The 27738-nt window shown below is 38.6% G+C and overlaps 1 protein-coding gene across 3 annotated transcripts in view; it reads left to right on the forward strand.

Annotated features, from left to right (window-relative positions):
• mllt10 (MLLT10, histone lysine methyltransferase DOT1L cofactor) overlaps positions 1-27738 on the forward strand; it is a 43223-nt gene that overhangs the window by 2220 nt on the left and 13265 nt on the right. For 2 of the 3 annotated variants that reach the window (XM_023326544.1, XM_023326546.1), the window contains exons 2-11: positions 1231-1310; positions 3028-3082; positions 6506-6615; positions 6707-6810; positions 7172-7265; positions 16538-16636; positions 17886-18222; positions 18970-19188; positions 19960-20442; positions 26634-26794. In XM_023326544.1, coding sequence (XP_023182312.1) covers positions 1231-1310; positions 3028-3082; positions 6506-6615; positions 6707-6810; positions 7172-7265; positions 16538-16636; positions 17886-18222; positions 18970-19188; positions 19960-20442; positions 26634-26794 — 1742 coding nt within the window. The remainder of the gene's footprint in view (positions 1-1230; positions 1311-3027; positions 3083-6505; positions 6616-6706; positions 6811-7171; positions 7266-16537; positions 16637-17885; positions 18223-18969; positions 19189-19959; positions 20443-26633; positions 26795-27738) is intronic. The other variant, XM_023326545.1, reaches the window with a different exon arrangement.

The raw sequence follows: 27738 nt of genomic DNA on the forward strand, positions 1-27738 counted from the left end.
CTGATGATGTCCTTGTATCAAAACCAAAATAATACAAATAAATGTAATAGATTGTAAACACAATAGGCAATATGTTGTATTATTTTAGCAGCGGTATAAGAAGCTATTGATTTTTGTTTTGGATGATGATCTACATTTTTCTTTTAACTTGATACCATAAACCAGTGTTGTTGTTGTTGTTGTTTTTTTACATCAGGTTATCACACTATGAAAAATTAAAAATTCAAACCATGTCTATTAAGTAGTCTTACGTAAAGTTAGAAAAGACTAACCTATTAGCTTACTCTGCTCAAAATTTGACAAAATATTGGAGTGAAAATAAAATCTTCTCCAGTCGAGAGCCTGAGCAAAAATCTTGGCACACAGAAGAAGAAAACAAAAAACACATTTGAAATGTTAAACCACAACACAAAAACTAGAAGGCTACAAGACACTTGTTATGCTTTACAGCTCACTGGTCAAACAGTGTGTTATCAACTAAAATTGGCATTATATGTTGTGTTGTTTCCCCTAAAAACGCAAGGATTTGAAAGCCAGTTCTTTTTCTGTTAAACATATGCAATATTTATTTAGCTCAGAGTTTGGTTTAGTTTGCCTAGCAACATAAAAAAAAATCTGCCAAGCCTTTAAGTGATTGGATCAGCTGTCCGTGTTCTCAGGATTTTGGATTATAGCTTTTCATTCCAGTGGATTATGGGCCCTGGTCACATCAGAGATAATCTGGAAATGTGTAGGGGTAGGCTATTTAAGATGCTAGTGCAGTACTGTATTTAGGGCAGTTGGATCTGTATGTTTACCTGCATTGTTGTGTAAACGCTTACGTGCCAAAAAATGTGGTTTGATTTTGGAAATCTTTTTTTTTGTGGATGCTGATGAAACAGGAGAGACTGGAGTGAGATTTGCTGAGCTGGGATGGGTGCTTGTAGCAGCAATGGAAATGTTCATCCAGAGCAACGGATAATTGTAGCCAAACTGCTGATTTAATGAGAGCTGGACATTTTTGCCCCCTGACCTTCAATATTTGTTTAAAAATTAAACATTTACCCTGAAAGCTGCTACATGACTTTTTAATTAATTATTCAGTGACTATATGTATGGAAACCTTTAGAAGGAGGTTAAAGTAAAGCACACAGGGTAAATACACTGACAGACTAGTTTTATCGTTTGTAGTTATAATAATTGTAAATGTTTTTCTTGTAATGATGTCTGATTATATCTGCCTCTCTTCAGCCTGCTATGGAATTGTTCAGGTGCCGACTGGTCCATGGTTCTGCAGAAAGTGTGAATCCCAGGAGAGAGCGGCCCGTGTGGTGAATACTTTACTTCTTCTTTCCGATTGTCTTTTTAGGACCTATTTTGGTTGCCTAATCATAAACGAAACATAACATTATACATTGTTTTGACACAGATTTCTACGTTTTCCAAAGTTATTAAGAAATGTCTGCGATGAGCCTTTCGTCATCACAGCTCTCGGTTGGAACCAGTAGTAGCAGCTTTTATCTTAAGATGGTGTCAGAGGGTAGGGCGAGACATTTCACTCTATTCTACCACTCTTATCAGTGGGTGTGACACCAATTTCTCTCAATAACCATTGGTTTTAAAATTTGTTCTTATTTGCAATCTTTTGTCCAATTAAGTGGCAAAAATGTTCACATGCATTAATCTTCCAGTCGTATGTTCTAGAGCACCAGAAAGCAGAAAAATAACTGCAATTTGGAAAGGCTATGGCTAATTTAACATTAGCAACACTGCACTTAGATGCAGCAACGTCCTTTGTTCTTTTATATACCAAAGCCTTCCTGAGGTAAATGCACAGCACAATGATTGGTAAAACTAATTGAGATTTGCAGTCTCAGACCTGTGCCTACACAAACTACAGCTAACTTAATAAACTGAGGCAAAGCTTTGAAGAAAAGTTGGCAAAACTTCTTTCGCCATTATAAAGCAGGCCTATCTGGTCTTGTTTAAACAACAAGCTTGTTCCTATTAGAGTTGACATTAGCTGAGACTGCCGGCTGTAGTAATACGCCACATCAGCTGAAACTGGTCAGTTTGCTTCGTGCGGCCTTGTCAAGAGTGGCGGTAACTTGTGAATTTCTTGTCAGTCAGTTCTGCAATGGCATCCATGTTTGTGCGAAAAAGAAAAATGCAGGAAGCACAGATGAGAGAGGGGAGAAGAGAGGCATATATCTGATATTATTATTGCAATAGTTACCAGTATTGCCTCCATTGCAAAAACTTCTAAAATCATGCAACTGTTGTACCTCTTTACTATTGTAGTTCTTGATTTGGACCATATGGGCAGTTGCCCAGGGTGGCATTAGAATGGGGAGCACACACAAATGCTAGATCGAAAAATATGTAACATATCAGTCATTTGCGCATTGACCAAGTTTGCTATTGTTTTCATGCATGCAGTCAATAGGGAGTTAGTAAGCATTGCTATAACCACTACTACATGCGTATCAACTTGTTAGTTTTATAATAAGGACAAAATGTGGCAAATTGACCCAGAGCTGTTGGCTGGATGCTTCCTAAGTGTAAATATTTGTAAAGTACACATGGTATGTTGCTCAATAATAAATAAACCATAACATTTTTCAGTAAACCACAAGATTTCTAATTGCCACCTCTGCTACCATTTCAAAAGCGGCATTTCGATAGAAGATTTGTTGAGGAGACGTTAAGCTGAAGCATTTATATGTCTTAAAGGGATTTATGAAGCAACCCTAAAGTTAGTTCATGTCACTTTGGGTTTGGGATTTGTGACAAAGTGTAGCTGAGAATGAGCTGACTCATCAGAAGCAAAGCAGAAAGCTGATTGGCTGGAAACTCCCCTGTGCTTGTAGTCCCTCTGAGGGATAACGGATCTCAGCTGGCAGATGAAGTCAGGGTGTTTTCCTTAAAAATTGCTGGCCCAACACTCCACAGTTGGTACCTGTCCAGCTCAAGTCCTAAAACACTAATGTACTCTTGTGTTGACTTGTTGTTCCTGACCCCTTTTTTTCCCCCTTTTTTCCCCGACAGAGATGTGAGCTCTGTCCCCACAAAGATGGAGCCCTCAAGAGGACGGACAACGGAGGTAGATCCAATCCCACACGCTCCCATGTTGTCATTATTTACACGCCGCCGGCATGTTGATGGACCGTTAGCCGACTGAGAGAGTTATGTTGCTGGTTGTTGTGTGTGTGTGCGTGCACACTGTTTTCACCGGTCTGTTTTATAGGAGTGTTTGAGTGTGTGTGTATGTTTATGAGGGGGCGGGCCGGCATGAGTATAGTGCATGGCCTGTGAGGAGTCTCCCCTTTGGGGTTCATGGAGAGGTCATCTTGGTGGAGACTGTAAATATTCTCTGTGCATGTAAGTGTGTGTGTGTGTGAGGCAGTCAGAGAGAGGCACAGCTGTGGGATTGTGTCCAGGCCTGCAGGGAGGCATGGGGACAACACTAACACACACCGTTTTACTACTTTCTCTTTTATTTTACCCTTCCCATGACCCCTCTCTGTTTCTTCTCTCCTTTCTCACCAAACCCTTTCTCTCGTTTCTTCCGGCTCTTGTCGGCCCCTCCTCACTTGTTAGTGTGTTTATTTGTTCTTTTGGGTGGGACAGTAATAAGGCAGAGGAGAGGAATTTGGCGTCGTTAGCTGCATTTCCATTACACCTGTACGCAAAACTTTGTCGATATTCCTGTAATGCCAAAAAAAACCCCACAATTTTGGGTAAATCACACATGAATAAGTTATTCAAAGTTGGCGTTCTACCACTTTCTCTCGTCTTATTCGCCTTTTCCACCAGCAGTAACACCCAGAAGTTGATCACACGATTCATGTGATGCGAAAAAACAGTTCTACGAAATACAATAATTTCGATACAGTTGAAAAACCACCTGACCCGAACGCGAAAACCTATTATCAAAAGCTGTGAATCTTTTAAAATTTATGTTTCCATTAAGTTAATTTATTTTTGTAATTTCAATTTGCGCAATTATGTGATCAATGGAAACGCAGCTTTTGACTTGGGTTGCATTCATTTGCATGTTGACTACAGCAGAGCAATACTGAAATGTCATGGAGGTGGTTGCATCAGACACGTCTGTAGAACACAGTGAAAAAAAAGTTCAGACGTGAGGCAGCAGGTTGAAAGTTTAGCTCCTGATTAAACAACTGTAGTTTAGTCAGGAAACCAAATTAAAGCTCGTTTTCTTGAGCTAAGATGAACTAAATAGCAAAAAAGGTCAATGCTTAAACTGAGGAACACTGTTGCTTTTATAGGCCTGTTTTATAGGGCTCCTCCAGATTCCTGGAGGGTCTTCCAAACAACTTGCCCACATTTCACACCCGCTCCACCCTGCCGTCCCGCCCCACTGGCCTTCTCCCCCAGTCCCACTCAGCAGGTCAAAGGCAGGTCATGGGTTCAACTGTAAGTTTAAGCCTGTATTTGTTTCAGCTGTAGATGGGAGGGGGAACAGACACCTCCAGTGTGGCTGCAGAGACTCCCACCTCCATTTGACCTGCTGGTAACCTCGGCCAACTCCTCCTCAACTTATCGTCAATTTTGTTGCTTCTGCGACCGTGCCCTGCTGTCACTCTGCAGCCCTGCAGTTTGTCTTTGTTGACAGGGCAGCTGTGTGTGTGTGTTTTAGAAGTCAACGAACAGATGCTTAAGAACACTGGCAAATAAATTAAAGCGGTTGACTATTTCAACGTTGTTTTTTTTTTTTTACCTTTTTAATGACAGATAAAAATAGAAAGTTTTGTGTAAGAAGATTAAAATACTTGATCTTTTTGTGCTGATTTCTGTTACATTTACACTACACAGGGGCTTTTATGAGACTCTACATTTAATAACCTTAAGAAAAAATGTGCTAGTATTCAAGTTAAACAAAAAACATTTCTTACTGCTACTAAAATAATTAATATTTAAGGACATATCTAAAAAAGTTTCGATTGTTAATTAGATATTGATAAGTAGACACACACACACATGCACACACACACACACAACAAATTAAAAGATTCAGCGGAACAGTTCCAGTTTAAAAATAACAAATTCTTTAAGCTAAATATGTTTTAAAAATCAAGGATTAAATTTTACTTCATTTCTAAAAACAAGATTATATTTAGAGTGTATTTCAGATAGATTATTTCAACACATGTAATGTTGGAAGGCTTGACTAAAATGTAGGAAAAAAGACTTGTTTAATTTGGTAGCAGTTCAAGAGTTTGTAAGTAAAAAAAATTTAATGTACAGGATGTTATTGGAGATACTTCAATTAATGGGCCAATTTTCCGCTATCAACTCTCATGTGAACTGTAAGTCAAATACTAAAAATTTGGTCATGTTTTTCTTCTCATTCAGTGCTTCAACTGAGTGCATGATGTTCTTTGATGCATATTTTTAATAAAAAAAAATGGATAAATGTTAAGGATATACTGTACTCTATACTCATAAGTGGGGATAATCTGTCACAAATTACTTCTACCAGAAAATCTGCAGTAGTCAGTTTTCCTCTTGCATGTATTCTTGTTCTTAAAATAATAATAAAGTAAAACAATGTGAATCAAGAGCTCAGACCTCTTAAGAAAACCTACAATTGGTTTCAGCAAGGAAAAGCTTGATCAGTTCATCTCTTGTTTCTCTGGTATACAGTGAATTTAACTGAGAGTCTATAAAGCTTGTAAAAAAAAAAAGCTTCTATGGTTTCTATGTTATGGTTTTCAGAAGAGCCAGCAAAATCTTTACTTTAAGCAGGGGATGGGATTGGTCTCCAGAAATAGGTGCAAACTGGTCAGCACAACACTTTCTTTGAGACTTCAAATGATAGGAATCTTAAACTGGAAATTTTAAGCTGTTTAATGTGTATTTCTTTACTGTCCACTTGTTGGCTTGGTTTTTCTCTCTGAAAAGTTAAGTCTTTGTTGGGCTTATAGAGTCACTACATTTCCTGCATATTTATTTCCTCCTGCTTTAAATTCACAAATTACAAGGAATGGATGAAATAAATCCAAACATCAAATGTTATATATACAGTACAGACCAAACGTTTGAACACACCTTTCTAATTCAATGGGTTTTCTTTCTTTTCATGACTATTTATAAGGCAAGAAATCCCACTTATTAACCTGACAGGACACACCTATGAAGTGAAAACCATTTCAGGTGACAACCTCTTGAAGCTCATCAAGAAAATGCAGAGTGTGTGCAAAGCAGTAATCGCAGCAAAAGGTTGCTACTTTGAAGAAACTAGAATATAAGGGGTATTTTCAGTTGTTTTACACATTTTTGTTTAGTGCATATTTCCACATGTGTTATTCATAGTTTTGATCCCTTCAGTGTGAAGCTACAATGTCAATAGTCATGAAAATAAAGGAAACTAATTTAATTAAAAGGAGTGTCCAAACTTTTGGTCTGTACTGTATATATATATGTATATTGCTGCAGAATTTGATACACGTGGTTAATATTTTCAAACAGGCGTATGTTTATTCTTTGTGGATGTTTTCAGGCTGGGCCCATGTGGTTTGTGCCCTGTACATCCCTGAAGTGGAGTTTGCTAACGTTTCAACCATGGAGCCAATAGTTCTACAGTCTGTCCCCCATGAACGCTACAACAAGGTAAAGATACCACAGGAAACGTGCAAAGTTTAAAATGTGAAAATTTAAGTTTTTCTTTTCCTACAATCAACTTTGGTCACTCTGTGTGCAGACATGTTACATCTGTGAAGAGCAGGGCAGAGAGAGTAAAGCCGCCACTGGAGCCTGCATGACCTGCAACAAACACGGCTGCAGACAGGCCTTCCATGTGACATGGTGAGGCTTGCGTGGGAGCCAACTCATCGGCCACCAGCGTTTTTCTGCTCCACACTTTTATTCTGGGCTTCATATTTCTCCTCAGCTGTGTGCTAACCTTTATGACATGTTGAGCTAAGGAAATGTCACGGGAATTTAGTTTTTTTTAAAAATGCAATTCCAGCAGCTCAACTGCTTAAAAGCACAAGAAATGTTTTTGCAAAAAGCATTAAGTTTTCTTTCTGTTAGTTTAGTCAACATGAGTTTTGCAGACATTTGCTAATATTGCCTAAAATATATGTAAAGTTTTGGGGATATAGTGCATTTACTAACACCATACCCTATTCTTTTTTTTTTATTATTTCATCTACTGCCTCCACAGTGCCCAGTTTGCAGGACTATTATGTGAAGAACAAGGTTCTGATGCAGATAACGTCAAGTATTGTGGATACTGCAAATACCATCACAGCAAACTGGTAAGTGCCCCAATATAATGATTGCATGCCTTTTATTATATACTAACACACAATTTCACACCACGTTGGATTTAAAATTCTCCTCGACTTAAACCGTTGGTCTAGGTCAGCAGTCATCCGCTTTTGTATACATTCAGCCATTAATAACGAGTGTAAAGTATTCTTTTTCTTTCTTTAATTCAAAGTAGACTTCTGTGGAGAGCAGTGTTGTAGATTACCTTCTGAGAGACTCAGTTTTGATGAGCGCACACATCTTTTTTGTCCACCTAATGCTCAAGATAATTAAGCCGAAGACAAATTCTGTGGCAAAGAGTTTTCCTTTGTTATAGAAACCAACCTCATTAATTTCATATTTCTTCTTACAAATGTGCTTTTCTCGTACATATTTCTATTGGTTACAAGGAAGACAGTCGGCTGAATGAGTGAAAGGTCATGATGTGAAATCTGAAGGAGTGCTGCCCATCTTGTGTAATTATGGCAGTTTTCTTGAAATGCTAGAGCAGACTGCAGGCCAGCTACACGTGACAATATTCTGGTTAATTAACCTGCTAAAATCACCTTGCAGTGAGCCTCTTAAAAGGTCAAATAACAGGAAGTGATTATATCTTAGCATGTGTATTTAAAAAAATAATTCTACTAAATTAAGCAGGATTCCACCGCTGCGTACATCTGTAAAAGAAAAAAAAAGAAAAATATTTGACTTTAAATTTTCTTAGTTCTTGAGAATTATACGCTTATTTCTTCTTTGTTGAGCTGATAAGCAAGTTTTTCTAAATTAGGTGCCATTTCAAATAGTGATCATCAACACTTCCACTTGTGCTCTCTCAGTCCACATGTGTGTTGGTGCATCAAAAGCAGCACACATGTTGATTTTATTTTCTTCCTCTTTTCTTTTTATTACTTTTTTTGCTTCCATTTCTCTTCTGTCCTTCCTTTAACATTGCTCTGTTCTGTTTAAAACCATGTTTTTTGTTATCTTTTCCAGACATCCTTGTGCTTCCTATCTTTGGTCTCTCCAATACTTTTACTGTGCTCCACACAATCCATCATGGCACTCCTTTTTTTCTTTCTTTCTTCCTAATATGGTTTCAGTTCATCTTTCCCTCTCCACCTGCCATTGTTCTTCCCATTCTCCCTCTATTCCCTATCTATTATTATACTACTCCCCATAATTTACATATGTTGAAAAATACTGACCTTGGTTTTAGGTTTCAGATTCGAATAGTCCTTTTTGCTAAAACTTAACACATTTTAAAATTTTAAAGCTATTTGTTATTACCTTTCTTTTCACCAGTCTTCACAATCTGCAAATTATTGGCTCCTTTTGCCTAATCACAGCCATATGTAATCTCTGTTTTAGAACATCTATTCGTTGTCAGACTGAATGCAGTCCCAAAGTAATAAGAATAGGCAAATATACCAACAGAAAATAGACAACAAAATTCAACACTTGTTTGCCATTCGCACATGGACTGAAAAGATCAACTGTTGTGTTTGTCTCACTCTCACCGCCCTGGTCACACATGTCTGCTAAGCATCGGTTGGGGGCAGGGAGCCGAGTGTCTCTGACAACGAAGAGCCTGTACCGCTCTGATTTGCGGCGCGATGGTTGAATAGAGTTGAGGCTACTGTGCACAAACACGTCCATACAGGAGGCATTTTCCAGTGTTAACAAATGCTGATGGAAAGACTCATGCTGGCACATTGATTACATTGATCGTATATGATTTGCTTTGGATGGTGGGGTATAATGTCATTACGACTGGACTGCCTGTATGACAGGAATGTACGTGGGGGAATTAATGACAGAAAAAAAAAACAATGCTGTCAACAGAATGGGTTTCATAAGATGGCTCTTGATGGATATTTACGCCATGTTAGTAACATATGATGTTTGACTGCATGTGGTCTGTAAACCTAATTTCAAATTATGACTTATCTGCTTAGCTCTTAGGTACAGTGAATTAAATTTTCATCCTGTATGAGTTGTTTTACTCCTGTTTCTTGATATTGAAAATGCACATATAGATGTACCACCTTTCATATTCTCCTGGACTGGGGAGATTTGGGAAGCAGTTGTTGTTTTTGGGCATGTTTATGGCCAGGAGCAGCAAGCTTTGTCGCAATACTTTTGAAACTAGTCTTTGGACAAGATCCAAGAATGGTTCAAGTCAGTTCTCTCAGTTGTACTATAAACAGATACTGGTGTCTTGATGTCATTTCTTGCATTAATTGGTTTATTCTGTGACTCTATTTTGAGCAAGAACCCCCCCCCCCAAAACAATGAAACTCAACATAACAATATCCTGAAACTTAACACATCTTTTACCTCAATCAAAATAAAGAAAACAAACTTTTTTGCTTTTGGTGATTTTTGGCCTGAAAATTAAACCTTTTTTTACATATGAACACCTACTGCTTATTTTTTCCCCAACAGGAACCTGACACATGGCAATTTTTAAACAAAAAAATATTGTTTTCTTTGCCTGATTTTGTCATTTTTGTCCATAATTTAAGTCAAATTCTTTTAGTTTTTTCTCTGTGGAGTTCTATCCAGTAACCTGGAGTCCTCTTTACTTTTTAGCGAAGGATCAGGGGCCGTGGTAGTAGGTCTCAAAGCTTAAGTGACTCTTCCTCACATTCTGTGGATAGACCCACAGAGCAGGACAAGAAGGTAAGACAGCCCTGTGACCTTACCACCCCTATGTCTCCCACCCACGACTGTGACTCTTTCAGAAACATACACCGGGCTCACATTGTGGAGGGACAGGAGAAGGCACATTCACTGGGAGTGAGACATAATCTATTTCTCTTGTTTGAAGGTTTTTTTGTGTGTAATCTGTGTCTTATTAAGGCCTTTTTTACACCACAACAATAAAAATCCACCAGTATGCGGATGTCCTTTGCACTTTCTTTAGTGGTACATTAACAGCTCAGTGCACTTACCCAATATAAATAATGGAACTTGAGTCTCTTTCTATTTTGGTAATGCATGAAATTTGTTGTTACTTTATAAAAGGTAGTGCTACATCTATTAGAATAGAATAGAAAAGAAAGAAAATACCCTTTATCATCTCACAGTGGATAAATTGTGGTGCAACAGCAAAGTGGCACACAATTGAAGCATGTATAGTCACACAAAGGCATACATATAAATTATAGAAAGAAAGCAGTATTGATATACTGTACTGTAAGGGAAAAAGTACAACACAAAATACTGTGCAGTTTTTAAAAATAGTACACTCCGATCTAAAGTAATGTGCAAATAAGTAGGATCATTTAAAAAAAATTACAAAATGTGCATGTGCATTAAATTTACAATATGAATGAGTATGGTTACGACAATTAAACTTCACTTATGATGCTGGCCTTCATTTGGCTGTAACAGAGAAGATCTCACCAAGCAGCAAACAATTTGCTCTCCCTACAACACAAAATAGCAAATTCAGCTGCACATCAAGATCTGGATGTGCTGTGCTCTTTGCAGAGTAGCTCACTTCTCCCAGTGTGGGAGAAGCGTGCACAACTCCAGATTGTGCATGTATTCTGTTGGCTGCGAGACTTGAGGAAGTTACATTTCTGAAAAATGTAACTTTTTCAGACTGCAGTTTAAATGTAAAATGTATTTGTCACAATGGCGACGTGAGGAATAGGCATCGTGTTTTGCAGTTACAGGGCACAAGATGGTAAAAGCTTGAGTAGCAGCTTAGGGGAAGTTTGTATAAAAAAATGTTGAAATAGCTGCAGTCTGGTTGGTAACTGAAAAGAAGCTAGTGCTTTAAAGCTCAGGTCAGATTAATTAGCTCAAAACATAACTTTTTTATAGAGCTGCAAAATATAATGAATTGCTGTTGTCATCAGAACAGCAATGTGTGCAGCATTACAATTAGGCAAATGTCTAATTTGATGCAATATTTGTTTTTGATACTGTAAGATACTACAGCTGTGACTACACATACATGTGACTTATGCATGCATACTTAGTCATATTCAATAAATTACTCTCATTTGTCAGATTAAAAGTACCTTTTGAAATTAACTACCTTTAAGAAGGTATTAAAGATGCTACTCCATAAGCCCACATTTCTACTTTTAAAAATAGTTTCTTTATTGGTGTGATGCAGTATTCTAATTTTAAATTAGAATATTTAAAATTACATATTCTAATTCTGAAAATTTCATTACAGCTATTGAAATTTTCCACTTTCATTAGCTGCAAGTGGAAAATGGTCATAATTTACAGAAAGCCTTTCAAGCATCCACCGTTTTGTAATGAATCTATATCATTATAGATTGTTAGTGTTAGTGATGATGTTCTTAAAATAAATGAACTATTATACTATTATTTAATAATAGTCTAATTAAATAAATGGATTGTTGGATGGATTTCTACTGTTACCTAGGCTCAAACTTGATGTATGATTTTAGTAGCCGACATGCTAAAACTCATAATGTGTTGCAGTGACTTTGTGATTAAGGATTGGAATCGTAAAATAAATGTAATTAATATCAATTAATATTTAGGAGCAGTGTCACATTTCCAGGTTTTCTTGCTGTCACGAACCCATAATTTTATACATTTTTGTGCATGAGGGCACAGAGTCCCGGGTAAAATCTTTGCTCAATATGAGACACAATGTAATGTGTCATAATAATAAGCTTACTATGACTCATCATGTCCAGTGTGAATTTGGCCTAACAGACTGGAGAGAACCCAGACTCATTTTTCCCCGTTCATGGAAACAACACCTCTGGGATTTGAACTCTGACTCAAGAGTATAAGTAAAGTTGTTGGTGTTTAACTTATTTAAAAAAAAACACACACATACACTCTCATCACAACTGGCCTCTTTAATGCAACTGTGGAGTTGTTTGTTCACTGCCTCTGGTTTTCATCACTAAACTTTCCAACAAGTTTAATTTGAAGAATCCATCCTTTTTCGCTGGATAATAACTAGAGGGACGAGTGTTTAAGACACGGGTTTTAAATTATAAGAAGTTTCCAATGCTTCCTTTCGAGTTTGATTCGTCAACATGAGGGTTTTATAAAATGATCAAAGGACTGTGCTCACACAAAACACCCAAGGATAAACACTTCACAGGCTCAGACACTCAAAGAAGGAGCTTATTGTTTAGACGTGTGCCAGCGTGAGAACGTATTTTAGCCAAGGCCATATTGGAACAAGCTGTAGATATCATTTTGTTTGGTGAAACAGCAGGGATCTCACCTACAGTCCATTTCTGCTGTGGACTGTATTTTTTACTCCCATTACTACCACAGACGTTGTAGCTGCCAAAATAATTTTTACAACCCTCTCATTGCCTTTTGCACTGACACAGATTTAGAAAACTTTGTCTTGTAGAAGTTATGAACGAAGGAGCTTGAAGTTGAGCAGTTTCACTACATTAGTAATAAGTCCTGCACCAAATTAACATTGCACACATTTTCAACTAAAAATCAAACCTTTTTGCTAATTTTCTAGGAAATATTGTTCAGATTTTTTTTCTTTATTATATTTGGTGATATTTGAACCTGTTGGGAGTAGTAGCAAATAGAAGGTGTGATTCCTTGAGCTCATTTTTGCATTATGTTTATCAGTTTGACAGAAAAATATGGTCTAATACTCGATTATGAACTGGAAATGGGCCAGATAGGTTTTTGTTCTCAGTGGTTTTCACCAGTCCAGCTACAGGGTGAATGTGTGTGAATCAAAGTTGTTTCAGTCCATCTCGCTGCTCTTGCTTTTAGGTGTTGTAATTCTCCCTGAGCATTTTGGGAGCATTAAGAGTATCCCCCTCTCTTTCTGCTCAGACTCATAAGCACATACACACCCTATCCCATTTCTTGGGTCAGGGATCAGTCGGGTGAGGTTTGTGTGTGCGTGTTTGTCTGTCTGTCTGCACATGCATCTGTAATGCACTTTGGAGCCTCAGATGTATGCCCACCTCATGTTAGAGCCTGCAGTCAACCTACAGCAGGGGCTTTGAGATCCCCCACACCGGCTGCTCCGAAAGACCCGCAGGAAACGCACACATCCATACATACATACACAATGACTGGTCAGAGATCCTGCAGGAAGCCGCACAGGGGAATTCCTGCCAGACCAAGGCGGATTATTTTCTCCTTCACTTCCTGTTCCTCCCTTTCTACCCGTCTTCCCTTGCTTCTCCTTCTCCGTCTGACCTCCACCTCATGTGCCCTCTCGTCCTCTTGAGGCCATTGATTGTAACCGGGAAAAATCTCAAATATGGCTTCAATCTGAATCAGAAAAAACTTCACCTTTCTAGCCTAAAAAGAACAATGTTTTTATGCATAACAGCATATTAGAGTTTAATAGTTGTTGTTTTTTTTTAAATATAAATGTTATATAAAAAAATCTGTCACAATTTAAACATGTTGGATTTAAAGTTTTCTCTTTACTGGATTTCTTAACCTGTTATCTCTTTAAAATGTAAAAATATCTAAACCTATAGTAGAAAGATGAAAGGTCACGTTGGTAAATTTAGATTCTAATTAAATGCACTGAAATCAAATATAAAAGTTATATGAAATTATTGTTTGCTTAGCTTTACATTTTTCTGTGATGTACATTATAATCTTGGAAGCTCGTGGTTTTGGAGCGTTATTCATTACAACATAGTCAAACAGCAGTACAAGTAAAACTGCAGATATTTTACAATCAGGTTTGTGTGCAGATTATAACACAAATATCAATGTAAAAAAAAAAATCTGAGCTCCTCATTAAATGTTTCAAAGCTAAAAGCTCCCATGTTCAGTCCTTTAAATCATTGACATACATTTTAATGCACTTAGTTGAGATAAAAATACTACATTTAATAATATGCTCGTAGATCTTTTATTGTCTGTTGAAGTCAAAACTTTTATCAAAAAAACATATTGTACATTTTTCCCCATTTATGCTTTATAGTCCTTAAAAAATCCAAGCTGATCGGTGCATTTCTAGTGATCACGGGGCTTTCTGCTCATTTTTTAATAAGACTGCAAATCGTTTCACAAAAGCCTTTTCTATGTCACAAGTGAGCTTCCTGTTTCTGAAACCAGCATGACCATTTAGGAGACACAGATGCTTTTAAACGCTTTATTCAAATGACTCGTTTTAAGAGTGACCGGATGCAGTTGCCCCTTTGAATTCACCCCACACAGATTCAGAGAGTGAAACGGTCTGGCCGGTTATGGTCAGAGGAGCGCATTCGCTGCTGAAAGCCTTCTTCGCTGTCTGTTTAATCAATTGTCCTGATTGATAAGGCTGTGTCGGAATCACAATGTGTGTGTGTGTTGTGTTTCCCACGGCCGGCGCTGTTGGTTCTCTGAGTGGGTGTGTTACCCGAGCCTCTCCACTCAGCCTCTGTCCATCAACACCTAGCTCTGGAATGTTAATGAAAAACAACAAGGGAATCCTGAAGACTTCAGCTTCCCTCTTTGTTGTCCTAAGATATTTTTGTTGCAGCAGAGAATTTGGATTCATCTGCTGTCTTTGTAAAAACGCCACTGTGCTTCTGTTTGTTTGCCAGATCCTGTTTCTAAGTTAGGAGGGTAGGCACAGCCCTGCGAGGACTATTAGGCATTATTATTTTTTCTTTTAAATAAACATTGAGGGAAATAAACAAGAGATCAATAATACAAATGTAAACTGATCGTCTTTTTGCTGACATTTATATTTAGCAAATCTTGAACTTAATGACTTTTTATTATGTTTTTTATCTCTTCAATTATTTTTGTATTTGTTCATTTTATTACGGTTTTATTTTTCTGGACAGCACTTTTGGTTCCGTGTGACTTTTAAAGTGCCTTATAAATAAAATCAGATTGGCGATAAAGAAAAAAAAAAATCACATCGGCTAAAAACTTTTCTAAGCTGTTAAAATATTACCTTTCTTTGAAGATGTGAAAATGTTACAATCCTGTAAATATATATTTGTTTTTATAAGGTTATTAATTTTTTTTTACATTAATCATATTTTTTTAACATGAGCTGAAATGTGGATTTGTGGCATGTTTTTAAAATAAGCAAGCAAAAAAAATGCCCATGTGAATTAATTCCAAAAGTTGATGGTCGTGGCTATTTATAAACATCTACTTAAAAAAAAGTAACACTTTATTATTTACTGGCATTTCTCCCAAAACATGTTTCTGCAAAAAGAAACGAGCGGGGTTGATAAAAAAAAAAAAAAAGGTTAACTTTATTCCGTAGCTCTCTCTTACGACGTATAATCATGTCCAAATAATAAGATAAATCTTGCTAAATGTCAGAAAGTTGTGATTATCAAATTTCCCCCCAACAATTTTAGACGGGCAAAATTCTTTAGTTCTTTTATTCATCAGAACATCCAGATGTGACTCTTAACTCTCGCCCTTCAACATTATCGGAAGCCAGCATGCAGAGGGAACTCAACGAAACTGCTATCTCCTGACTCGGCTGTGGATGTCTGTTAACCGCCACTCATGAAGGAAGTCTGGCTAAACTGTCACAAGCCTCCATGCAGTCAGCCTTTAATAAAACCCTGTGGGGAGAGAGAGAGCTGCGTTCAGGGTCTGGGGGGAAGGGCCCGTTTCTGCTGTTTCATATGTGTCAGAACGTCCCAAACATGCCGAGTCCCTCGCCGCTTCTCGGGACCTTTTGCATATTTTCACCATGTTCTCCAGACTACGCGCGACTGCACGCGCGCACAGAAGTGTGCATTTGAAGAGCTCGTGCACCTTGTCTGTGTGTGCGCATATGCAGAAAAATGTGTGGCGGTGTGGGTCGTGCATGCGAGGTGTAAATGTGCTGGCACCCAGTCGCCACCTTTGGTGCGAGAGGAGGGTGACGGTGTCTGCATGTGCCGGCGGAGGTGTAAATTGAGCTTTGATGGTCTGAGAGGAACGATATGATTGGCTGAAACGGAAAGACCCTGAACGGTTCAGCACAAGCCGCTTAGTACTCTCTTCTCTATACAGCAGCATGTTAAACACCCCTTTTTATCTGTCCTCCATCACTCATTTTGTTTTTGTGGCTGTCTGGGCTTTAATCTCAGATTGAGCCATTAAAATGCAGCAGCGCCTCTCTTTCTATTATTTCTGTTGTGATAACTTTTATACCTGACCAAATTTTCTGTTCATCCTCCAAAAATTTCTTACAAACATGCTTCCTGAATATTTTAATGAAGATTTTGCGCTAGTGTTCAATATTTATGAACATTCCCTTCACTCATCTGTTGTTTTTTTGTTTTGTTTTTGTTTTTGTTTTTGTTTCCTTACTCCACATGGTCAGAAACACAAGGAGCGAGACAGACACAAACCAAAACACAAGAAAGGCTCCATGGACATGTCGCCCTCTCTCGTTCTTCCAAACATCATGGTCCCCGAAAAGGTGAGAGCATTTTTCATCCGTCCATCCATTCATCTTCCCATCATCCATTTGTCTATCCAGTTATCAGTTTATCAACGATCCATCTTATCATTTATCCACCATCCAGGCTAGTTTGTGATTTTTAAACAAAAAGGTTGGTGAAAAATATCTGCTCTGTATTCCTAACTTTAGTAATATTTTTTTTAGTTTTTCGTGTCCCAATACAAAAAATGTCGGTTTTGCGTCAAAACCGATATTAACCCGATGCGACAGCATACATACCTTGATTACTTATTTTGTAGTGTGGAGTGGCTTGATTAAGTGATAAACCGAGAACAGTGGTCAAGAACAATAAGTATAACTGTTATAATTTAACCTATATTGTGCAGCGCTAGTTGGAGTGCCGTTTTCTTCTTGGTTCTTCAAGGTGTCCTTAAAAATGTCTTAAATTCAAGTATCTAAAATTAAAACCTTAAAATGCCTTAAATTCATTAACCTTAAATGGGTTAATCAGAGGTATAAAATGTTGTCGTGGCAGGATTCTTTAATCATGTACACATAGTTTTTTTTCCCCTGGACTTTTCTATTAGACAAACATTTCCAATAAGTTGCATTCAGACATCTTCATTGCTTTCTGTGACTTCAGGGGGTTGAAACGCTGCTAGCTAGTTGCTTATATACCCCTGCTCACCAGCTGGCTACTTTTTTTCTTCTATAATAAGTGCAAATTTATCACCAGTCGGCTGGACGATGTTATTTTTACCACTGGCTCATTTCTGTTACCAACTGACATGAGGCCAGGTGTATTCTGTGCAAAAAAAAAACAACTTTTAAGCTTGACCCTTTGGTTATGAAGATTGTAGAGAGATAAATGCATTGCGAGAAACACAAAGAGTCCACAGAAATTTTGTGGTTTTTGCTATGCCTGATAAGGATATTGACCCGATACATTAGCACAAATCATACATACTTTTATTACTTATTATGTGGTGTGGATTTTGCTATGATTGATTGTAAAAAAGCAGAATCCGCCAACCATTCCTTATGTTTATATTTTTTTCAGTCTTTAATTTCACTCAAGGTGGCATTAAAAGGTCTTAAAAAGACCTAAGTTTGACTTGAATCCTGCAGATACCGCACATCTGGGTTTCTTACTCTAGGTTCTGTTTTGTTTTTTTGTTGTTGTTGTTTTTGGTGCCTGTCATGATTTTTGCAAGTTGTCCTCACCGTTTTCCCCCCTTGTCTTTCCCTTCTTCCCTCCAACCCCCAGACCTACAACAGCACCACCTCTGGGGGAGGAGTAACCTCACTGCCCGCGTCCTCTCAGAAGCGATTAGACGACAACACGGGCCGCTTCACCAATGCCAACTTCCAGGAAGTGTCGTCCGCTCTCTCCGGGGGCGCCTCCAAGGATGGCCTGGCCGCAGACACGACCAAGGCGGCGGCCGAGGGCAAGAACAAGAAGAACAGCGGCGGCGCTCACACGGTCGGACAGAGGGGCGGCCGCAAGTCTCTCACCTCGTCAGGGAAACCGTTACCCTCAGCGGTGGTCACCATGGCTACCTCTTCCACATCTGCCTCCGCTTCCACGGGGCCTTTCCATCAAGGTGAATTAATAGCAGCAAATGTTTCCCTATGTTAATTTTCACACAACTGGGAATTCTCCATGCGGTTAGAAAAGTGGAAACGGGGCAACAAATCATCTGCCGGTAGCACTCTGTCCAACAAAAAACTGGAACGCAAAGACCTACAGCTGCAGAGCCCGGCGATGCTAGTAAGACCCAAATAAGCAGATGATTGGTGTGTTTTGTGGAAGCGTTGTCATTGAGTGGATCTCGCTCCAGCACCAGACCCGTGTGTGTGTTTGTGTATGTGTGTGTGGCTTTGTAATCACTGCTTGGTCTCGACTGGCTCCTGTAATCTGGGGCCCTGTCTGGAAAACACACAAACACTGACGCCGTTACAGGCGGCGTTCATACTGGACTCTTTTGTTTTGCTCTGTTTAACCTTGAAGCTCTCGTCATCTCAATGTGTGTTTTGTGGTGTAGCTGAGTTTGTGTTTTTTGTTTTTTTGTCTTTTGGTTTTTTTGAATCTCTGTCCTTCAGAGACACTTCCTTCCTCTAATAAATGGGAGGACTATATGACCAGGAAGAGATTATAATTTATGATTGAAGTTATCTCTTTCCTCCCAAAAGAGTAAAGTAGAAACCTCCACAGCTGCAGTGCTTGTTTTCTTAGTTGAATTTTTTCTCCTCTCCAGTTCCTTCTGTCCCTCCTTTCCTCTCCATCATCTCTTCCTCCTTTCTTGTTTCCTCTGTTTGTAATTGTCTCAATGGTCCCACCTGTCTCCCAGGCCTGCTGTTGACCAGTTCCAGCAAGACTCCCGCTGCCCCTTCCTCCTCAGACTTCCTAAGTTTCACTGACCCGTCGCTGCGTCCTGGCAGTGGAACGTCGTTTTCCTCGCCGCCGTCTTTCAGCAGCTGCCTGGTGAAGTCGAGCTCTGAGGGCGGCGCGTCAGAGGGAACCACCCCTCTCTTTGGTTCTCTTATGTCTGCGACTACAACTTCTGCAGGTACTGCAGCTATTTTCCTCATACAGTGCCTTGCAGAAGTGTTTGTAACCTTTGAACTTTGTCACAGCAGATTTGAGTGTTTTACATTTGTATTTCTGATATTGCAATAAGCAATTAATCAGTTAATGGTATGATAGATTAAAAGAGTTTTGTAATTTCTAAGTCTAAAAAGAGCAGTTTTGTTTGAGACTTAATCCATTTTATTTATTTTTCAGTTTTGTGTGGTTTTTATTTCATGTTTAATTTCCTTTTGTTTTTGTTTGAGTTTTACTTTGAATATTTATAATGTCTTCCAGTTCTAGTGTTAAGTGTTATTTACAAATTAAAAGCTTATTAGTCTTTGATTGGACAAACTTATTTGTTATGCCATTATCATTACTGTAGTTGAAAATGATCTCAAAGCAACAATGTTGTCGTTTATCGCAATTATTTTTGGTCCAACTTATCATCCATCACAATTTGTTATGTTGTCTGTAGTCAGTTCTTTAAACTAGTTAATTCGTTATTTACTGAGTGGGTTACTTCTGAAGGCAATTGATAGCATTAGATTTTAGTGAAGGACATCAAAATAAGCAAACACACTTGCACGCCACACTTTTTAAATTTATTAGTAGGAATCCTTAAAATCTTGATTTTTCTTCCACTTCTCAATTATGCTCCACTCTGTTTATCAATCACATAAAGTCCCAACAAAACACAAGTTTTGGTTGTAACGTAAAATGCAAGTTAAGTACAAAAAATAAAATTTCACATCTTTCTGTCTTCCTCCAGCAGTCGGTGGAAAACTGTACGAGAACTCCCACAGTCACGCAGCGAGCGAAACGACGAGCCTCGCCGGATCGACGGGCTACAAACGCTCTCAGCCCGCTGGCAGCGGCCTGGGGATGGGTGCCGCAGTCGGTGGTGAAGAAGGCATCAAGAAGAAGAAAAAGGGCAACTGGCGAAACCGATTCGGACCCTGTTTTACTACGGACGCGAAGCCCGCAGAGGCAGCGCCATCTCTGACGCTCCCCACTTCTTCCTCTGCCGCTAGCGCCACCTCCTCCTCATCCTCCACTGCCTCCACCGCCTCCTCCACATCCTCGACGCTCTCGGGCCGACCAGGCTTGGTTTCCAGCAGTGGATTAGGAGTAGGAATAGGAGGAGAAAGGGGGCTAGGGGTCATGGGCGTCGGCGGTGGCATTCAGAAATCCCCGTCGCTCCTCAGGAACGGGGGTCTGCAAAGCAACACCAGCTCCACAACCACTGGCTCAGGTGAGCAACACGTACAAACACAACGCATCAGAGTTCAGAACCGGATCCAATGTTTGGCAACTTCAAGCTTATAGATGGTTTCAACTTAACAACAACTGAGCTGGTTATCATTTATTTTATTCATTTAAAATTTAAAATGAACAAAAGTTTTGAATGAAAGGAGTAGTTGGGAGAAATTTTTTTAAATATAGTTTAAGCATCAACCAACCATCCATATTGATACGTCTTGAAACACAAAACAGGCAATGTACAGTACAGACCAAAAGTTTGGTCACACCTTTTAATCCAATGAGTTTCCTTTATTTTCATGACTATTGACATTGTAGATTCACACTGAAGGCATCAAAACTATGAATAACACATGTGGAAATATGCACTAAACAAAAAAGTGTAAAACAACTGAAAATACCCCTTATATTCTAGTTTCTTCAAAGTAGCAACCTTTTGCTGTGATTACTGCTTTGCACACACTCTGCATTTTCTTGATGAGCTTCAAGAGGTCGTCTCCTGAAATGGTTTTCACTTCATAGCTGTGCCCTGTCAGGTTAATAAGTGGGATTTCTTGCCTTATAAATAGTCATGAAAATAAAGAAAACCCATTGAATTACAAAGGTGTGTGTCCAAACTTTTGGTCTGTACTATATATAAAAAAAGATAATGGCAAAGAAAAAAATATTTGGTTTGTAATTATACAACACTCTGCTGAGTCAATGTGTATCATCATATTTTGATAGAATATTATATTTTAATTCTTAAATCAGGAGTTAGCTTGTTTGCAGAGCTGAACCCAGCTGACCCATCATTTCCAGGTTTCTTTTAGATCTTGGCTCCTGATTGTGACCAACCCTTGTAAAAATTAGGGAACATGAAAGGAAAAAAAGTTCTAACATTGGAGTTTTATAAGCAACATAAAACAATTGTGTCTGTTTTTGCCTACTCTCCCCACTTTGTTTTAAAAAATTAAACCTGAAAGTGCATCAAAGGCCTTAACGTTTATGAACTAATTGCACAGAAATTGAAAAGATACAAAATTTTTCAGTAGTTTCTAACCTCTTGCCGATTGATTAGTGCATCTCTGATTATTTATACTCCTTGTGCTCATCAGCGCTTGAACACAATAAAACCACAATAAAAGTAACTTTTAATGTGGCACGTTTGTGTCGGTGTCTGCTCCACACACCCTCCGTCTCTAAATACAAATAAATCATTCAGAAAGTGTTTGTGGACGGCCTCTGCGCGGCACAGTATTAAATTACCAATCACTAATGGCAAGGATTTGATTCATTTTTGTAATTGCCTCAATATTTGCATGCGTGTCTGTGTGTGTGGTATATTATCCGTCTTGCTCACACACATGAAAAAGGCTCTGTATATTTCTTTTTTCCCCCCCATCATGTTCAGTTGCTTGGCAACTGCCTTTATGCTTTGGAGTTTCCCTGGGCTGATGGAAGTGGCTCAGTCTGCTCCACACTTCCCACACCTCCCCTTTCTTCCAGAACCATCGCCGTTTTTGTTCCTGCGTCAGGCTTTCAGCCGCCGTACCTGCGGTTTGCTCATTACTCAAACCGTTGCCGCTTAAGCAGCTCAGGTGGAAGGAAAGGTGAATCCCTTAGTCTGATTGGAGACTGGAGATTTAGTTAGTTTTGTGTTTAAATCGGCAACAAAGCTTCTTCTTGTGGATCTCTTCTTTTTTTTTTTTTGTCCTCACCTTTTGCGGTTTTAATTCCCCATGAGAGAAACATTTGAATTCCGAGTATTTTAAATCCACCTTTCCTTTTAGTTCAGCTCACATTCAACATTCACAGTAACTTAAAAGAAGCTTCCTAACTTAAAAGTGCGCTGCATTTATTAAGTAGTCGTGTAGAAACACAACACACGTTGCAGCGCAGCAACGTTTGCTGGCCCTTTTCCCAGCATTTACTTTGAAGGGCACAATAAAATGTCCCACAACCTGCAGCAACACGAAGCATTAAGTGATTGTGTGTTAATGCAGCCAAAGCTTCATCCTGGTCCTGGTTTTATAGACTGCTGTCTGAGCAGCAGCGGCACCCACACTCTGACACAGAGCTGTGGAGGAGGAGGACACACACACAGACACACTCCACTGGGCTTCATTTGCCTAATCTAGGTTTACCTTGAATTTAAGTGGAAAAGCTACAGCATCAAAGCTGCAAAACAAAAATGTTTTAGCTTCTTGGAATAAAAGTGAAATGTTAAAGATTAGAACAGATTAAAAAGTTGCTTATTTTTGTTTCTATTACAGAAGCTGTTTTGTTGGCATTAGATAAAATCAAGTAATTAATGTTTTTTTTTGTTGCTATTTTTATGGGGGTTTTTTCCCCAACTGATACATCTGCTTTTCTCCTTTAATGAAAACGATAAATACAGACTAGGCACCATAATATTTATATTTTATCCAAGTGTAATAAACAGGAAACATTGTAGTAGCAATAAAACTCTGCATTAAAAAATTTAACATCTCATTTACCCAAGCTCAATTTTATTTTTATTTTATTTTATTTGCTAAAATAGTTTTGAACTACTTTTGTGATATTTAAAAATATTGAACATTTTAAAAAAGGAAAAATTGATATAATTCATTTGTAATTAAAAATATGAGTGCTAAAATTAACATTGGAGTTGTAAATAAAGTACTAAGTTTTATTAGTGTTGAAACTGCGTTTCATGTAGAGCTTTCTGTAGCGTCTAGGTGAAATAAATAAATGAATAGAAAGGTTGTTGTGTTGCTCCTGAAGTACAGATTTTATCTAGTATTTTCCGTCTGTTGGAAGTTTTTGCTTTATATTTGATTGTAGCGACTCAACAGGTTGGCGCTTTTTTCGTTGCATATTTCTCTTTGTATGTGGATTTTAAACGGGCCTATTTTCTCTCTGTGTGGCTTCTTTTTTGCCAATGCTGAGTGTGTTCACTGGCAATGTTTTTATTTACTATTTTAAAAATGTTTCCAAAGCCTGGCAGATATTTTTGCTGGACATACTTCTCCAAATTTAACATACCGCATAACGTAAATACCCAGCAGGAGGTCGGATCCTGACACAATGAGTCAGTTTTCGGGTCAGAATTTGGTGTCCGTCTCGAGTTCTGCGCTTTTCCCCTAAAGCGGCGCCTCCATTTCTCACTACAACGGGTTGCAGGTCAGGCGAACAGCGGAGCTTTCCGACGTCTGCGCTTCATGTATATTTGTGCGCGAGCGAGAGAGGGAGAATTGTGTGTCCTGCTTACTGTAAATATTTAGCTCAGGGTTAATGCAGGGCGGTAATGGGAAGGATCCTGGCGTTTATCTGCCCCCACTTTCCTGTCTGCTGCCGACTCCACAGCGCTGATGGATAGATAGTTAGTCTGATAGATATGTGTTGGTGGATGGGGAAAAGCAGGGGTTAGATTTTGGCTAGGTTAATGTTTGATGGCTGCGGGGTCACCGATGGGACGGCCAAGCATAGTCAGGTCGTGTGTGTGTGGGTGTGTGTGTGTGGCAGGAAAGGTCCTGGATTTATTCAGGCCAGCTGGAGTTTAAATGCATAACGTGAGGAGAAACCAGTCAGAGCAAATGAAGCTCCTCATTGCTGTGTATTTATTAACTCATTTCAAAGATCACATGTTTAGCTGTAGGAGTCGATCCGTGGGAATTCCTAATAATAATCAGCAGCTTTGTTTCACCACAAACACGTCGGGGGAAGTTGTGAAAAGCAGCAAAAAATATTCTGCAGCTGATTTTTAATTTGTAAAGTTTCGTAAACTGAGACATCTGTTGCAACTGAGATTTCATATATATTTCATATATATATATTTCATATATATTATTTTAATTTAAATAGAAATTGTGTATGTTTTCTTTTTTTTCTACATTTTCACAATAATATGTTGGATCGCCGGAAAATTAGAAACGTTATTTATTGTGTCTGAAAAGCACCAGAACACCTAGACTGAAATATGTTGACCAATTAAAGTCAGTAAATGTCTTACAATTTCCAATAAAATTACTTTTTCACTCATAATTAAAATCACACAAAAAAACAAAGCATCATGGGAAAAAATCTTGAGGAACCAATTTTTTTTATTTATTTATTTAATTTTCAGTTTAAAATAGTTGTTTTTCCTGCTTCTTTTTAATTTCTTTCTTGCCCATGATTGCTGCAGCTCCTATATTTCTCTTGGTGTTTTTGTGACTGGCTTGTTTTTATTAGACTGAAGCAAACCTCCCATGCATTTTTGTTCCTTTCTCTGATCAAACACACACACACACACACACCCCTTCACACTATCATCAGCCGCCCTCGATCCGGCTCTAAATTAGTTTTTGTTTGTCTTTGTTGGTGGAAAACTCTCAGGAAAACAAATGTCTTCGTGTTGTTGTGGTTACACTTAGCGTGCCTTGTGATTACATCAGCTCTGTCCTGCTAAAACAAGCTAGAAAGGCTCCGCTTTTCAGCTTCATCTCGCTGCCTGCGGATTACCCTCAGTATTTACGCCAAGTTGTAAAAATACAGATTTGTCTCGCTGATGTCTGATTACAAAGCGATCTCTTGGTTGTTCTCCTTAGGAAAGACTTCACTAAGCAATGGCTTGGCAAAATAGCTTTTCTGCTGAGATAAATGAGACTCAGATTGAAGAAGGTAGATATTTTCTAAGCTTGTCGGAAAACGGAGTAAGAAGGAAAAATTAGAGGAATACTGGGTAATTCAGACCAGTGGGTTTCTGCCGCTGTACTGCACTGATTACACAAGTACATGTAAGGTATTTTGCTTTTAGATTTTCCCGTATGCTAATTATATTTTTATTCTGTTATTTTTCTAATTGTGTAATATATTTGAAATAAGCATGGGTAGTAGCTGATGCTTAAAAAACGTTTTTTTTATTTATTTAAAGAATTACAACTTTCAATCTGATTCCTCATGCTTTTTTCTTTTATTGACAGCAAGAAGTTGAAATGTTTCAGAATAAATCAGTGATGTTTAAAGAATTTCAAAAAAGTATAAATTGTTTTTTTTTTTTTAAAGAAGTAAACATTTGCTACATCTGAAATTTGAGCACAATTAGATTTTTTATTTTGATTTTGTTGTATTTCACAGATTTTCTCACCATCTTTTTTAAATTTTTTTGTAGGACATTTTTTTTATCCACTGCAGTTGCCAAACTCTGATAAATTGTTGGTTTGCCCTCTAATCCAGCTGCTGAAAACCTCGCAGAAACCCCCTTCCCCTCACCCTTGCCCCCCCAAGCCTCGCCCACCCTGCTTTGGGGATCAATTTTTCTGCTGCATATTGCAAAGCGTTATAAATAGTATGTCGGCCCATGTAGTGTTCGTATCTATCGCTCCCTCCATCCCTCCGACCCCTCCCCTCCTGGCACAAAGATCTCTTGTTCCCCCAGTGAATGCGTGCTGCCCTGAGCCATTCAGGCTTTTGTGGGGCTGAGGGGCCCCTCGTCCCCTCCACCCCAGCCCCCCTCTCTCCTCCTCTCCTCTGCTGGGGTCAAAGGAAGGCAGGGGCAGGGCTTATCCGTGGTGAGGGCAGGGGTGTGTGAGTGGAGGAAGTAGAGATACTGAAATGGGGCATGTGTCGGGGGTTGAATTATAATTAACACCTGAGTTTTGGGAAATTCAGTATCTATATTTTTATAGGTGAAGTATATATATTTTTAAAAGTTTAGGTTTTCTGATGTCTGAAAAAAAAAAGGATTTGGCTGTGATTAATTGAAGTTATACAACCTTTTCCAACATTCCAACGTTTTTATTATTATTATTTTATTTTTTCCTTTTTTTTTGTACTTAAGAATTTCTACTGTTTTGTTTTTGGTTTACGTTTGATATTTTCCATTTCACGGAGATTTTATTTTTGGTGTCGGAAACTGTGGTTTAAGCAAATATAAGTTTAAACCTTAGCATTTATTTTGAATTTGCATTAAAAATCTGGATCATTTTTTTTAAAGACAGTTTGACTTAAAACAACACAAGTCTTCCTAATGGCCATTTTACAATCTTTTTTCTTTAAAGGCATTCTATCAGTCAGAGCCAGTGTCTACAATATATCTTTACACATTAAATATATACACATTAAATCATAATCAACCATAATTACACATCATCTTCTAAAATGTATCACCGCCCATCTTATCGGTTTTGGTGTGATTGAGGATTAGGACGACGCTGTTAATGTTTTATCTCTCCACAGGTGTCTTCTCCGCCGCCGACGGGTCATCGTCGGGGACAGCAGCCGTCGCCATGGGCGGGGCGAGCGCCGAGTTGTCACAGCAACAGCAGACCACACCTTCCCTGGCACCTCCCTCCCCATTCACCGCAGCGGCTCCACTCAACAGCACAACCTCCACACACGTGAGTCCCAACACGCAACGTTTGCTGAAAAACTCTCATCACCCCCACCAATCTTCCCCCCGCTTTCCCCTCACCTCAGTCTGGCACGCATGAAAAAGCATCAAACCCACGGCGACGCACTCCATTTCTCCCTTTTCTTTCACGCGCTCTCTGCTTTTATTCAACAAACCCCCGCATCGCTCAATTCACCAACACCTCTCACATCTTTGAGCTCAAGTGTAGATAAACTGCACGAGCACAAACAGCGTGCAATTAAACATCGTCTGTGGCAAATCTCTCGGCGCCATTATTAAACTTCTGCACGTTAATTATCTGTAAAAGAAATAAAAAATAATAATGAAACGTGTGGGTTCCGACCTTGTGCGGAGTCACTTTTTTATTGCGAGATAATCTATTGCCAATGTCTGGGTGCACCTGTGGAGGGTTGTTCTCATGCATTGAAAGCACAAAAGTAGACCTTTATTTTAGTTCTTCAAATGCATCATTAAACGTGTGTATTCTCCTGACTAATTCAGTCCTATTAACCCCAGTGAACAAGGTTGTGATGGATTCCTGCTAATTAAAACGCACAGGAATTTATTTTATTTTATTCTTTTTTTGGGTTGGCCATGTAAGCAGAAAGAAATACTCAAAATTATCAGTTTGAATACACTTGGGTCCCAGCATAAATAATAACTGGAGGGAAACTGCCAAGGCTGAATCCATGCCCTATTATGTTTTTATATCACTTCCTTTAACGTGGAGAACAGCTCAGAAAACTGGTGTGGGCCGAGTTCATTCTCCAAGCATCATACCTTAAAGAGGGTCTGAAATCAAGGCTGTGCTTCTAAAGAGTGATGAAATGTTTAGAGTTCTTTAGAGAAAAAAAGAAATGATGAAAGTAGAAATCTTAAATATAAAAGCTTTAGTTAATCACCAAATTACCAAAAGTTTCTTTTCAGAGT

This window comes from Xiphophorus maculatus, chromosome 21 (assembly GCF_002775205.1).
Source record: "Xiphophorus maculatus strain JP 163 A chromosome 21, X_maculatus-5.0-male, whole genome shotgun sequence".
Classification (NCBI taxonomy): domain Eukaryota; kingdom Metazoa; phylum Chordata; class Actinopteri; order Cyprinodontiformes; family Poeciliidae; genus Xiphophorus; species Xiphophorus maculatus.